This window comes from Cynocephalus volans, chromosome 2 (genome assembly GCF_027409185.1).
Source record: "Cynocephalus volans isolate mCynVol1 chromosome 2, mCynVol1.pri, whole genome shotgun sequence".
NCBI lineage: Eukaryota > Metazoa > Chordata > Mammalia > Dermoptera > Cynocephalidae > Cynocephalus > Cynocephalus volans.
In genome coordinates, this window is record NC_084461.1 from 169,837,146 (window position 1) to 169,850,342 (window position 13,197).

The 13,197-nt window shown below is 34.4% G+C and overlaps 1 protein-coding gene across 2 annotated transcripts in view; it reads left to right on the top strand.

Moving 5' to 3' along the window:
• The window catches only part of KCTD9 (potassium channel tetramerization domain containing 9), a 29,970-nt gene extending 19,578 nt beyond the window's left edge, over positions 1–10,392 (top strand). For both annotated transcript variants that reach the window (XM_063087418.1, XM_063087420.1), the window contains 6 exons: positions 247–314; positions 402–497; positions 1,198–1,347; positions 5,056–5,161; positions 5,879–6,012; positions 7,804–10,392. In XM_063087418.1, the coding sequence (XP_062943488.1) occupies positions 247–314; positions 402–497; positions 1,198–1,347; positions 5,056–5,161; positions 5,879–6,012; positions 7,804–7,920 (671 nt within the window). In that variant the 3' untranslated portion in view covers positions 7,921–10,392. The remainder of the gene's footprint in view (positions 1–246; positions 315–401; positions 498–1,197; positions 1,348–5,055; positions 5,162–5,878; positions 6,013–7,803) is intronic.
• Positions 10,393–13,197: the final 2,805 nt, after the last annotated feature.

The window sequence follows — 13,197 nt, forward strand, 5'->3', positions numbered from 1 at the left end:
GTATGAAAGACTTTCATTCTAATTCATTCTTTTTCTTTTTTCTTTTGCAGAATATAAACAACTTAGAAAAACCTTTGTTTTACAAATATTTTTAAATATTCTATATGTATGTTCTAAACATTACTTTCCTTCTATATTGACTACTTACTGAATTTCATTTCCGTTGTGAGAATTTAACATAAAGAATTCTATAAATATCAAAATGAAAAGTTTTCTGTAAAAGTTCAATCATTTTTGTTCCGATAGGTGTACTAGAAGAAGCCAGATTTTTTGGTATTGACTCATTGATCGAACACCTAGAAGTGGCAATAAAGGTAAGGCTCTTTTTAAATTAGCCAATGTTACATTTAGTGTAGCTATCTCCCAAAATGCTCTACTAATTTCTTAATATCTTTTTCAAGAATTCTCAACCACCAGAGGATCATTCACCAATATCCCGAAAGGAATTTGTCCGATTTCTGCTAGCAACTCCAACCAAGTCAGAATTGCGTTGCCAGGTAATTAAGACAGACTTTTACATGAGTTATTTGTATCAACAACTCTCTGTGTAAAGTTTTTAATTATTCTAGGGTTTTTTATGTTTTCTGGGTTTTTTTCCTTATTTTCCTTTTTCATGCAAGATATTATTTAATTATGGGTCATGACTTTGATTTAATTCTAAAATAGCCAAAAAGAGATGCAATAGCGTTTTTTATTATCTAATTATGCCTCAGTGGCAGTTTTTGAGTAATGCATGGAAATTGTAGCAATTTTTTAAAAGTTAGTAATTGTATAGTTGCTGTGTATGTCTAGTTGGTGGCAATACTTTCACTTTTGTGTATTGTAGCATTACAGATTTTAAAAATCACAGTACTCATTTTTTCTTAAAAAAACTATCTTGAGTTATTGAATTACTAAAATAATTTAAATATAATTAGGTTTTACTAAAATAACACTTATCCGCAGATTTATGACTAACAGGGATCCTTAGCCAGACTGTATTCTAATGTATGTATCAATAGAGTTTCTTTTATGAGGAACCCATTAAGAACACTTACTTTTTGTATCTAAGTTCCATTTGGTCATGTTTTGTAATAAACTCCAAGTGACTGAACTGCCAGTTGCTTCTGAAAACACTTGGTGGTTAGCTATAGTAATTAAATTTAATATAAACAGATGGTTTAAATATTGTGACAATTTGTGCTTTTTTTATTTCAGGGTTTAAACTTCAGTGGTGCTGATCTTTCACGTTTGGACCTTCGATACATTAACTTCAAAATGGCCAATTTAAGCCGCTGTAATCTTGCACATGCAAATCTCTGCTGCGCAAATCTTGAACGAGCTGATTTGTCTGGATCAGTGCTTGACGTAAGAATCATTTTTGGTTACAAAAGAAAATTAGAGTTTTAGTCTATTGAACAGTCTCAAAGAGCAGGAATTATATCTGTCTCTTACTGGAGCTTTGACTTGAAAACAGATCACTTATTATGTTGATGATAAAACTGAAGGCTCTAAAAGTGAAATGGGTTGGTTTTACAACTTTGATATCCTTTATTAAACATGGACCTGAAAGGTTTAGCAGCTAATAAGAAATTAAATCTCGAAATTAGATCCTGATCTCCTCAATAAAGTGTACTTTATTTATCAGGTCTTCTATTTTAAGTGAATTGTAAGGATAAAGCAGAAAAGAACCTTTGAAATCTATTCGACCTCATTTCTGGAATGGGAAAATGTTATTGCTCTAGAAGTATTTGGCAGAGATATTTTGAAATAAATGTGGTATGTATCAATCTGTGGAAGTTAGCATCTCGGTGGAGCTCACTCTCTCTACTTATGATGTATATGTTTGCGTGTGTGTATATATGTATATGTGTATACATGTATATGTACATATTTACATAATAGTTATCTGTGTTAATTTGGGGTTAGAGGACATGTGCAGACCAACAATGAGATCTACTAACTTCTAACAGCCTTAAGTTCCTTACTGCCAAGGGCCCATGTATATGTCTTTTTAATTAATAGCACCGAACATAGCATCTTGCTTTTATTGAGTTAAAAGTATCTTTTATTGAGTTATTATAATTTTGGTTTTATTCCTTAGTTGCAGCTAATTTTTCCACAAGCTTCGTATCAGAGCTAGTAACAAAATCTGCCAATATACATTTTAGTTACTTTCACTCTCCTTGTTCCGTCTTATGATAAAGAGTCAAGCCAGTAGCAAAATAGGCAGGGCTAACAGCACAGACAAAAAGTGTGAAGGACTTAGTCTTTAAATAGTGAAATGTTGAGAGGCAGCTTGATTTTTGTTAAGGACGAAAGAAAAAAGGACAGACTGGATCATTCAATACAGCTAATTTTGAGTTCTATTTAAATAGATTATTACTATAATCAAATAATGAACCTGAGCCAAAATTTTCTACTTTGTAAACTAGGACTCATAATACCTGTTCTATCCATATCATATAACTGATGTGAAGGCCAAAATAGGTGTATAATATAAAAGTATTTGATAAACCAAAGTGCTGTAGGATGTAAGGTTAGTTATTAATGACAAATATGGCTCATGTTGAAGAGTCATTGCCCAGAGTGAGTAGACTTTGAGTCAAAACTAATTTTTAATTGTCTTTGGCATTGGAAGATGGCTGCTGATTAATAACCATGTGTATCAAAGTGTCCATAAAATACAATGTGTACTAAGCATTCTGCAACATGGGATGAACCTAATGGTTCCACCACTCTTGTTGAACTGCTCACCCAGTTTATGGCTTTGCTTCTTTCCCTCATGGGTTGTGAGACATCTCCATAGGAACCATCCAATTCTGCCATAAACCAAGGGGGTCCCATTTGCTATCAGTTAAGCTGTCCGTGTATTCTGTCAGCATGTTTTAGACTTTTTCTTCTTCTACACGCTCAGCCTGCCGTTACTGACTTAGCCTGCTGCATAGAAGCTGATGTAATAATTCAGCTGTACCTCTCCACTGGTATTCCCACTCCAAGACTTATCAAATGGTTAAAGTTTATAGAACAGTAAGGACTAGAGAGGTTATTTAAGATGACCCTGTTGTGTTACAGATTGAGAAACTGAAACCTAGAGACTTGCCCAAGGCTGGTTTTTAGCAGAGTTGGAACTAGAATTTAAAGTGTATGTTTTCTTTTCCTTTTTTTCTTTTTTTAATGACTTGTTCATTTGGACAATGTCAAACATATAGAAAAATAGGATAGTATCATTAATCTTCCTTATACCTCCATCACTCAGCTTCAGCAAATATCAGCACATAACCAATTTTGGTATGTCTGTACCTCACCACAGATTATTTTAAAACAACTCATTTCACCTGTAAATATTTTTTTATTTATCTTTTAAAGATAAGAACCATTTTAGAAACATAATACCTTTTTCATACTTGAAAAATAGCAGTAATGGGCTGGTGGTTAGCTCAGCTGGTTAGAGCGTGGTGTTGTAACACCATGGTCAAGGGTTCAGATCCACATATCGGCCAGCTGCAAAAAAAAACCAAAAAAAAAATTAAAATAAATAAATAAATAAATAGCAATAATAACCACTTTCATCCAGACACATTGCCTCTCTTGATAGTAAGATAGTACAGTTCTTATAACTGCAGTGCTGTCTTTCTAGCTGAGTTCCAAAATCTCAGCATTGGTCACTTGCTTTGCTATTTGATGAGTAGAGGGTAAAATGCTTTACATGGTTGAAAATTTTATTGCAATTTCTCATATATTTGCTTCTTTATAGGATTCTATTGTACACCCCTAAGTATAAGAGTGGTACTTATATAATTACCTTGAGAACATTTGATAATGTTCACATTTTATTTTACTGGGGAGCATTACATAGAAAACCAGAAACATTTATTTGCATATATCAACTTCCCGTCTTGTTATATTTTCAGGCACATAAAATCCAGTCATCCTTTAGTTACTTTGGTCCTTGCAGATGCTTACTACCTTACCTATTTAGTCAGAGCAGGCATAGATGGGAATGAGCACGTTTGTCAGTTTTCTGCAACTGAGGTGGTCTCCGTCTCATCTTCTTTTTACTAGAAATGACTGTAGAGTGAATGAAATTGTACCAATAAAACAAGGATCTTTCTTAATAGGTGTGGCTACATTGTGACTTGATGGGCCTTAGGATATAATTATAATGGTGTGTACAAGTGTCATTCATATTATGCCTTATAGCTTTTAAAACATTTTTACATTCATATTCTACTTTGTCACAATTTGTGAAGAGGTCTGATGTTAATGTGAACTTTATAGATAAGCTGTCTGGCTTAGCTAGTAGTTGTTAGAGTTCAAATCTGATGGCATTAAACCCTTTGAGATGAATTAACATAATTTAAAACTCTAACATATATTTTCTGCCTTTTTACTCTCTTATCTGCATTATGCATTGTGATTTGGGTGCTCAGGATTGACAATGTTGCGTTGCAATGGTTGGTACGGAACCCAACAAGCAACTTGTTAGTATTTTATAGCTAAATGATGCCTTCATTTGCTGGCATTAGTATTCTGGCCTTTGATATGAAGATGGGAGTGGTATCTTGGAACATTAAAAATGTCACTTATTAATTCCTACAGTAATAAGGAAGAGAAAATCCATATATCCTTTGTTATACGCTTATGGAAGCATATTATAGAAGTGCTAACTATCATAAGACAAGTTTATGCCTTTCTTACCTATACATGTTGACTGTCACATTGCCATGCCCAGGGCTGTTTATAAAAATAGGAATAGGGATGTCATCGTCTGACTCCCCCAGCTTCTTTATCTGAACCCTTATGTTTCACATGAAGTGGGCGTGCTGTTGCTAATTTGGAGTTCTTTTCTTTTTAAAACAGTTCTTCTAAAACAACTATTTCTTTAAAACATTCTCAGTTCTTATTGGGTTCAATTTAAAAAGCCTTCATTGTAAACAGAAATAATTGATTGTGAATGTGTTGAACTGAGCTCCCCCACTTTTTTATTTTGATTATTTTTTTTATTTTACTGTTTGAGCCAATTTGAAAAAAATTATGAACCTTAAAACGAGGAATTTTCTCTTTTCTTTTCAGTGTGCAAATCTCCAGGGAGTTAAGATGCTTTGTTCTAATGCAGAGGGAGCGTCCCTGAAACTCTGTAATTTTGAGGATCCTTCTGGTCTTAAAGCCAATTTAGAAGGTGAGAGTCTATCTGCAAATACCTGTTCTATGGTGAAAGCAGACCATAAAGGAAAAAGCCCAGCATATCATTGTCAAGGGTAGAACAGGATAGCTGTAGGGGTACAGATTTCTTCTATCATCACATTTGAAGAATTGGCAAAGGGGTAAAAGATGCTTCCATTTGGTCCCAGCCATATGCTAATCAAAATTGAGGTCTCAGAGAAAATAAAGCCTATAACATTCGATGAAGCTTAACCTTTCAAATAGAACAAAGTATTCTCGTACTGACCAAAAGGAAGAATTTCACTTTGCACAGAGCTGAGAGTTTTTTTTTTTTTTTGTCATTTTTGGACTTAATGCTTTATTTATTCATTATTGCTTTGCTGTACCTGTGAACTTTGTTTACTTGTATATTTAGGAGACATCGTACTTATCCCCTTTGTCATACTCTTATGGAGGCACGTTATAAAAGTACTATTACAAGTCAGAATTGAATTCCTCCACTCAAAAACATTGATGAAAACATTCTTAATTTGTTGCTTAAGCAAATGGATCATTACCATTGGATTCTTTATATATGTAATTGGTTTAGAGACTGAGATTTATAGTTCAGATTTATTTCTGAAAATTAAAGGAGGCTGCCATCACCTCCATTAAGTCATCTTGCAGTTTTGTTAAAGGTAGATAACTATAAATATTTTAAAGTTAAACTACTCCCAAAATATGTTCACTGTAGGAGCTAATCTGAAAGGTGTGGATATGGAAGGAAGTCAAATGACAGGAATTAACCTGAGAGTTGCTACTTTAAAAAATGCAAAGTTGAAGAACTGTAACCTCAGAGGAGCAACTCTGGCCGGAACTGATTTAGAGGTAAGTTCACGAATATTTAAAGAGTTTTTGTTAATCTATAATTATTACTAAGTTGCTAGTGCAAAATTTTTTGAAGTCATAAACAAAGTAGTTTGCTGGTGAAATTGTGGGGTAACATGCCAACACAGCTGGAGGAATGTTTTCCTTTCAGTTGCTTGTTTAAACAAATTTGAATTCCAGAGAAGGGTTTAGTTACCTCACTCATAGATGCCAGTTCCAGATTTGAAGACTCACCTGACATTCAGTCTAAGTTGATTTCATTTCTCTCCTTTTCCATGGGTCTTTTCAAGTAAATAAGTTTTATAGATGCTTTATTAATCTAATTTAATAGTTTTTTCATAGATTTTAGTTTCAAACTGAATTAAATGGGCCAGATTATGTGTTGAACTACTTGAGAAATTTAAATGCTATCATTTGAAATCAGGTTCAGGAAAAGACTATTCTAAACTGGCATCATATTCTTTTTAGATCCCAGCTTGAGATTTTAATTTTGTCTAGTCATCTTTCATAAGAATTATATCCTATATGTCTTCTTGATTTTAAATTTAGCTAGCAGAATCAATAGCTGTTGTAGGTCTATATCTGGACTGTCCAGTAGCACTTTCTGCAGTGAGGGACATGTCTATATCTGTACTGTTCAGTACAGTAGCTACTAGTTACATATAGCTATTGAGCATTTGAGCTGTGGCTAGTGCAACTGAGAAATAGACTTTTTAATTTAATTTCAATTAAACGTAAATAGCCACTTGTAGCTAGTGGCTATCATATTGAACAGTACAGCTCTATACAAGAAAATATGGTATAGATTAGATTGTAGAGAATAGTATGTCAAAATTTAGATTGCTGTTGGTTTTTTTAAAAATGTTTTTTTTCTTAATCTTTTGAGAGCTCTCAGCAGCAAAGTAGTAGGCCCCTTTAAACTAAAAGGCAGACGGAACCGGCTTAAGGCTGATAGCATAATCCTATTATGAGCACAATTATTTAATTGTTTATTATTTGTTACTGTCATCTGAGATCATGGTTTTTTCCTTGGTTTTGGTTACTGTGTAGTCAGTGTGATTAAGTAGCAAAAGCCTCCCTCTGTCCAACTGATCGCAAAGACTAATAAGGTTCACTGTTGAGGGGCAGCTGCTAACCTTTGTTCTTCTGAAAGTTTCTGTGAAGTCACCCTTCTCTCTAGCTGTTGTCCCACACCACCCGAGAGACATAACCAGAATCTCTGTCGCATCTTTCATTCTGTTAGCTTGAGATGAATTAACAGCTTCCAGTTATGGTGGTCCCACTAGTGTATATATCTATCAAAACTCATTATATTGTACATGTAAATTTAGTATTAAAAAAGGTAATTCCCTGCTATAAAAATATTAGGGCTGGGGAATGGAAAAATCTATTACACAGTTTAATTAGTAAGTAAAATGTCTTTCAGATTTTTAAAAAAATGGTCTTCCCATCTTGTGCCTTACATTGTTGTGGCTGTTCTTGGAATGTGGTAAAATAAAATACATCCTGTTTTTTAAATGCCTGATTGTAGAATATACGAACAGAAGGGACATGCTTCCTCTTCAGCCTTCATTTATAAATATTTGTGATGGTCAGCCTGAGCATCAACAAGAGATGACAAATATAGGTAGAAGAAAATCTGACTTTATATGGTCAGAAGTTTTCTGGGAATTAACTGAGTTTTATTATATGGGAACATTTTCCTAAATGCCCCAGCAACCATTTTGAGAGGAAACAGAAAAGGCCTTCGATCTCCATATGAATCACACGAATATTGTTTCTGTCTTACAGAATTGTGATCTGTCTGGATGTGATCTTCAAGAAGCCAACCTGAGAGGCTCCAACGTGAAGGGAGCGATATTCGAAGAGATGCTGACACCGCTGCATATGTCACAAAGTGTCAGATGAGGATTTTAGGGGCTGCAGGAGGATGTCCAAGATGAAAAATGTTTTCCTTGTCACTTTTCTTTCTCCACCCAGTCAGTTGTCTAGAAAAAATAACCCTGTAAGAGAATTTTTAAAAAAACATTTAGAGGATTTTGCTTGTTCTCAGTGGTGCATAAGGGAAAAAATGGACTTTTTTTCCACATTCTGATTAGAACAGAAAAGCACTCATTTAATAGATGTAGGGAAACTAGATTATATTGCTGCCTTTTGAATGGGGTAGGGGTATTTGCCTGGTTTTATGACCAGGAATAGTATCTGTTATATTTGCTTTTAAATAAGCATGACATGGAAATACCATCTTGGTTTGAGATTCATTTGAGGATGTTATTTTATGAAAAGCACAACATATACAATTATATTTATTGAATACATAGATGCAGTATGGATGTTTAAATTGCTAAATTTTATGAGAACTTGGAAAAGGTTGTTCAGGTTTATAAATAGCTTTAGTGATGCCTCCTCTCTTTAAATACCTGTCACACTGTATGAAAATGGTGAGGTCAGACTCCCTAAGACTCTCTTCAGGTTCATTTTTATAATGTTTACTTCTTAGAACAAAATAGTAGCTAAATTAAAGAACTATTCCATTCTTTCTTATTGAGACAGAGTGGAAGGAAAGACATACATCACTGTCATTCTGCAGATACTGTTGGAACTCTCCAGATGGAGGGAGACTTCACCTATAGCCACAACTATTAAATGAGCATTCCACAAAATTTCATTCTAGGCAAGTTCCACTCAACACCAGACCAGGTGATTTTATCTCTTTACACTACTGGCCTAGTTTTCTCATATACAGTCAGCATAAGCACATGGTGACGCTTGAGAACCGAAAAACCAAGCTGTGTCATTAATACTCATTTAATTCACATGCCAAATAGTTTAAACATGGCCAGCTTAGAAATAGGTATCAAATCCAAATCCACTGCAATCAAAGCTACAAAATATAAATGACCATGGGAAGGTCACCTTTTAGAAGTCAGTATAATTGGAACTAAAACCGTACAATAGGGAATGAGGAATTTTAAACTGGCAGTTTGATTATAGCCACCAAAAAAAATTAATAAAAATAAAGGCATTTGGCTGGTCTGAGATCTAATACCAATCAGTCAGTCAGTACCTGTGTTTTGGGTTTTTTAAACAAATGTTAGCCCAGTTTCCTTGAGTCATTATCTCCAGCAGCAGAAATAGGGGCTGTACTTCCTTACCAGTGACCCAGTGTCCTTACGTTTATCCCAAGAACAGGGATATAAGCTGTGTCCAGATGGGTTCTGAATTCTACAGACTCATCAACCTGAGGCAGTGAGTCATTAAAAACCACTTTTGTCTCCTTTGGGAGAATGACATACTTTCAGTATATACGTAGCTTATTGTATATCTACATATGCAAAGCTTTCCTTCACAGTTAAAGGGTACATATGCATAGTGGGAGGAGATCAGACCTTTACAGGTGAAGGAAAGCAACTTCAGAAATGAATTATTTTCTTTGCTTTATTATTTTTACCAAGACAGAGAAGTATTGTATTGAGAGATATCTATTTTCATAATCAATATGTGCCTAAATTATATTTAAATCATTTCACTCTGTACTATATTTTCAATAATTATAGAATGTGTTGTTCATTCACTTAAGGGTACCTCTGTAGACATAACCTAAAACTGCAGAAGGACTTGAAAGATCTACACATGGTGTGCTCAGAAACTGCAGCTTTTAGATCTAATGTATACTGCATTAATAAATGATAAGAAATGTTGAAAAGGAATTTCTTTTCTTGCTTTAAAAAATCAGCACTTTCTGTATTTTGCTTAGATTTCTTCATTGTGCATTGCCGACCAGCCCTGAAGAACTGGAAAAAAAGAAATACAGCATAACACTTATTATGGATTAGTCTTTTTGAAAGTGCAGTGAAAGTAAATTCACTATGTTAGACATGATTGTTTTATAATCCTCTTTTTAAAATCCACCATCCTAAGAACATGAAGAAACTATTAATTCTGAAAAGACAAGTCAGCCTTCCAGTAATTCATTTAATATGCTTGTGTTACTCTTTAGCTGACGAACATTACCATTTAGCTTTATTAAGTTGGATAAGTAATATGCCCCCAAAACATTTTTCTCCTGACATCTGGGAAAGAGAATTCTAAGGAGGGAGGAAAGTTTCAAAATAGTAAAACTTCCCTTTAGTGAAGAAATGTGTTATCTGTATACACAGGTAAAAATACAGTTGTTGGAAAGGCTAGAGAAAGGTTTTAAGCCTAAATTCATAGATTATTTACAGTGATAAAACACAGTACTTCATTAATTGTCTAAAGCAATACATGTTATAATCTAATGTAGCCTAGTTCCTTCAACTATAGTTTCAAGGAGACTATTAGGAAATGTAAATTCGTTATTCTTAAAAAGGTTTCCACAATAAATGAAGTCTTGGAATATTTTCTCCAGTTGTTCATTTTATGAATCCATGTTTTATACTGTAAATCTATCTCCAAGTCAACTTTAAATCATCTTTAATATATGAAAAGCCCTAGCCTTTTATTAGCTCTCTAAGAAAGTAGTATATTTAAAATTAAAAGGTTTACCGCTGAGAAAAGAAGCCGTTACATTATTTCAGCTTTAGCACCTTATCCAAGGATTAATTCTCTGAAACATTTTCACAACCTGACTGGACAGGTCAGTGGGAGTTAACCTTGAGTTCCTGCTGAGATTTTACATTAGGGCAAAGAAAGAGTTTTTCAGCAAGATCACAAAATCATCACTGTTTTAATGTTAAAATGTGAAGGAGTTTTTCCTCTTAAAGCCATTCTTTCAAATTTGGAAAAAAATTATAAAATTTGATTTTTTAAACCCAACTTATCTATCCATGTAATCATGAAAGGATTCAAAGTTTGTCACTACTTTACAGCAAAAAACCAAGTAATCCAATTAAAAAATGGGCAAAGGAGCTGAATAGGCCTTTCTCAAAGGAACATATATGAATGGCCATCAGGCACATGAAAAAAATGCTTGACATCACTCAGCATTTGGGAAATGCAAATCAAAACCACATTGAGATACCATCTCACTCCAGTTAGGATGGCTAATATCCAAAAGACAGAGAATGATAAATGCTGGTGAAGTTGTGGAGAAAAAAGAACCCTCATACACTGTTGGGGGGACTGCAAAATGGTGCAGCCTCTATGGAAAATGGTACGGAGTTTCTTTAAACAATTACAGATAGATCCTACCATATGATCCAGCTATCCCGCTGCAGGGAATATACCCAGAGGAATGGAAATCATCATGTTGAAGGGATACCAATACTCCCATTTTATTGCAGTGCTATTTACAATAGCCAAGAGTTGGAACCAGCCCAAACATCCAACATTAGATGAGTGGATAAGGAAACTGTGGTATATCCACACAGTGGAATACTACTCTGCTACTAAAAAGAATCATTCACAAAAACATGGATGGATTTAGAGAAAATTATATTAAGCGAAATAAGCCAGGTACAGAAAGAGGAATATTGCATGTTCTCACATTTGTGGGAGCTATAAATAAATACATGAATAAATAAATAAATAAATAAATAAGTAAATAAATAAACAAATAAATGGTGGGGGCGGGGGGAAGAAGACACAACAATCACAATTCCTTGAACTTGTTGACAAGTGAACAGATATGATGTTGATGGGGAGGAAAGGGGGAGAGGAAGGGGAGAAAGAGGAATGGGTAAAGGGACACAAAAATCAACTACATTGTATATTGATAAATTAAAATAATAAAAAAGTTAAAAGTTTGTCACTAAAATTCATTAATTGTATAGTGGTTTGATCATCTATTTGGTGCCATAGAAAGAAAGACCAAATAAATTTGGCCTTTGCCCTAGAGATCTATGCGACCTAAGACACTACAAATGTGGACTGAGAGGACATACAGCATGTTGAATGAATTCATAGACCATGTTGCTATATTGATCTTAAAAATTTCTAAGCATTTTTCAAAAATTTAATAACAAATGATAGAAATAACCTTCAAGAAATTTAGTGATGCTTACATAGAGATAAGTGATCCATCTGACAATAGAGTCACAAGTCTTAACTCCCATTTCATTAGTCCTAACCAAAGATCACATTTTCTGCTTAAGCAACACTTAGAAGCACATCTCTTTCAGCAAGCAAAAAATCAATTGACCAATTTAAACTATCACTGTTCAAACATGAAGAACTCTTGTTGAAAAATAGTCTCTCATTACCTACATATTATACAGTGAGATGAGCTTTTGCTCTTCATGTCAGAATGACACATATTAGTCAAAGTGTCTAAGTGAAATAATTAAAATAATTTAAATGAGATAAAGTCAATCATTTATGTTTCACTTTTAAATTTACCTTTATTTTTAATTCTTTTTTTATTGGTTATGAATATTCATGAGATACAAAGCTGATGGTCACCCCTCATGCCCATGATGCAGGGGCCAGATTCATACTGGCTGTATACCCATTACCAAAAATTACATTTGTACCCCATGTCCCCCACCCAATTATCCCCAACCTCCCTCCCTCTCCCCGCTTCCGCTCCACTCCACTTTGTAGCCCAAGGAATGTTCTTTCCCTCTGCAAGTCCAACACACTACTGTGGTGTTTCTTTCCTTCCTTCTTTCTCTCTTAACTCCCACATGTGAGTGAGTATATGCAGTATTCATCTCTCTGTGCTTTGCTTATTTCACTCAACATAAGTTTCCCCAGGCTCATCCATGTTGTTGCAAATAGGAGTATTTCATTCTTTTTTATGGCAGAGTAGTATTCCATGGTGTAGATATACCACAGTTTCCTTATCCAATCATCCATCAATGGACATTTAGGTTGGTTCCATATCTTAGCTATTGTAAACAGAGCTGTGATGAACATGGGAGTGCAGGTATCCCTTCAACTTGATGATTTCCATTCCTCTGGGTTACTTTAAAGTTTATCCCCTTCTCTTCCCTATCATGAAAACTGGACAACCTCCACAGAGATATGGGGCAAGAAACCACTATTCTCTACTCTAAAATACTTGCAAGTATAATTATTCCAGAGGACAATGGGCAATGACTGATCCATTTAGCATTCTACCTGAGAAGTTGCCAGTCCCAGCTCTAAAATGAACAAATATCCAGTTATTATTGACTCTTTTACTGCTTAGCTAATGTAATAGGCCTTAGAGCCAATTATACATGAAGATATAACTCTGTGCAAGATAAAACATATCTTTGATGC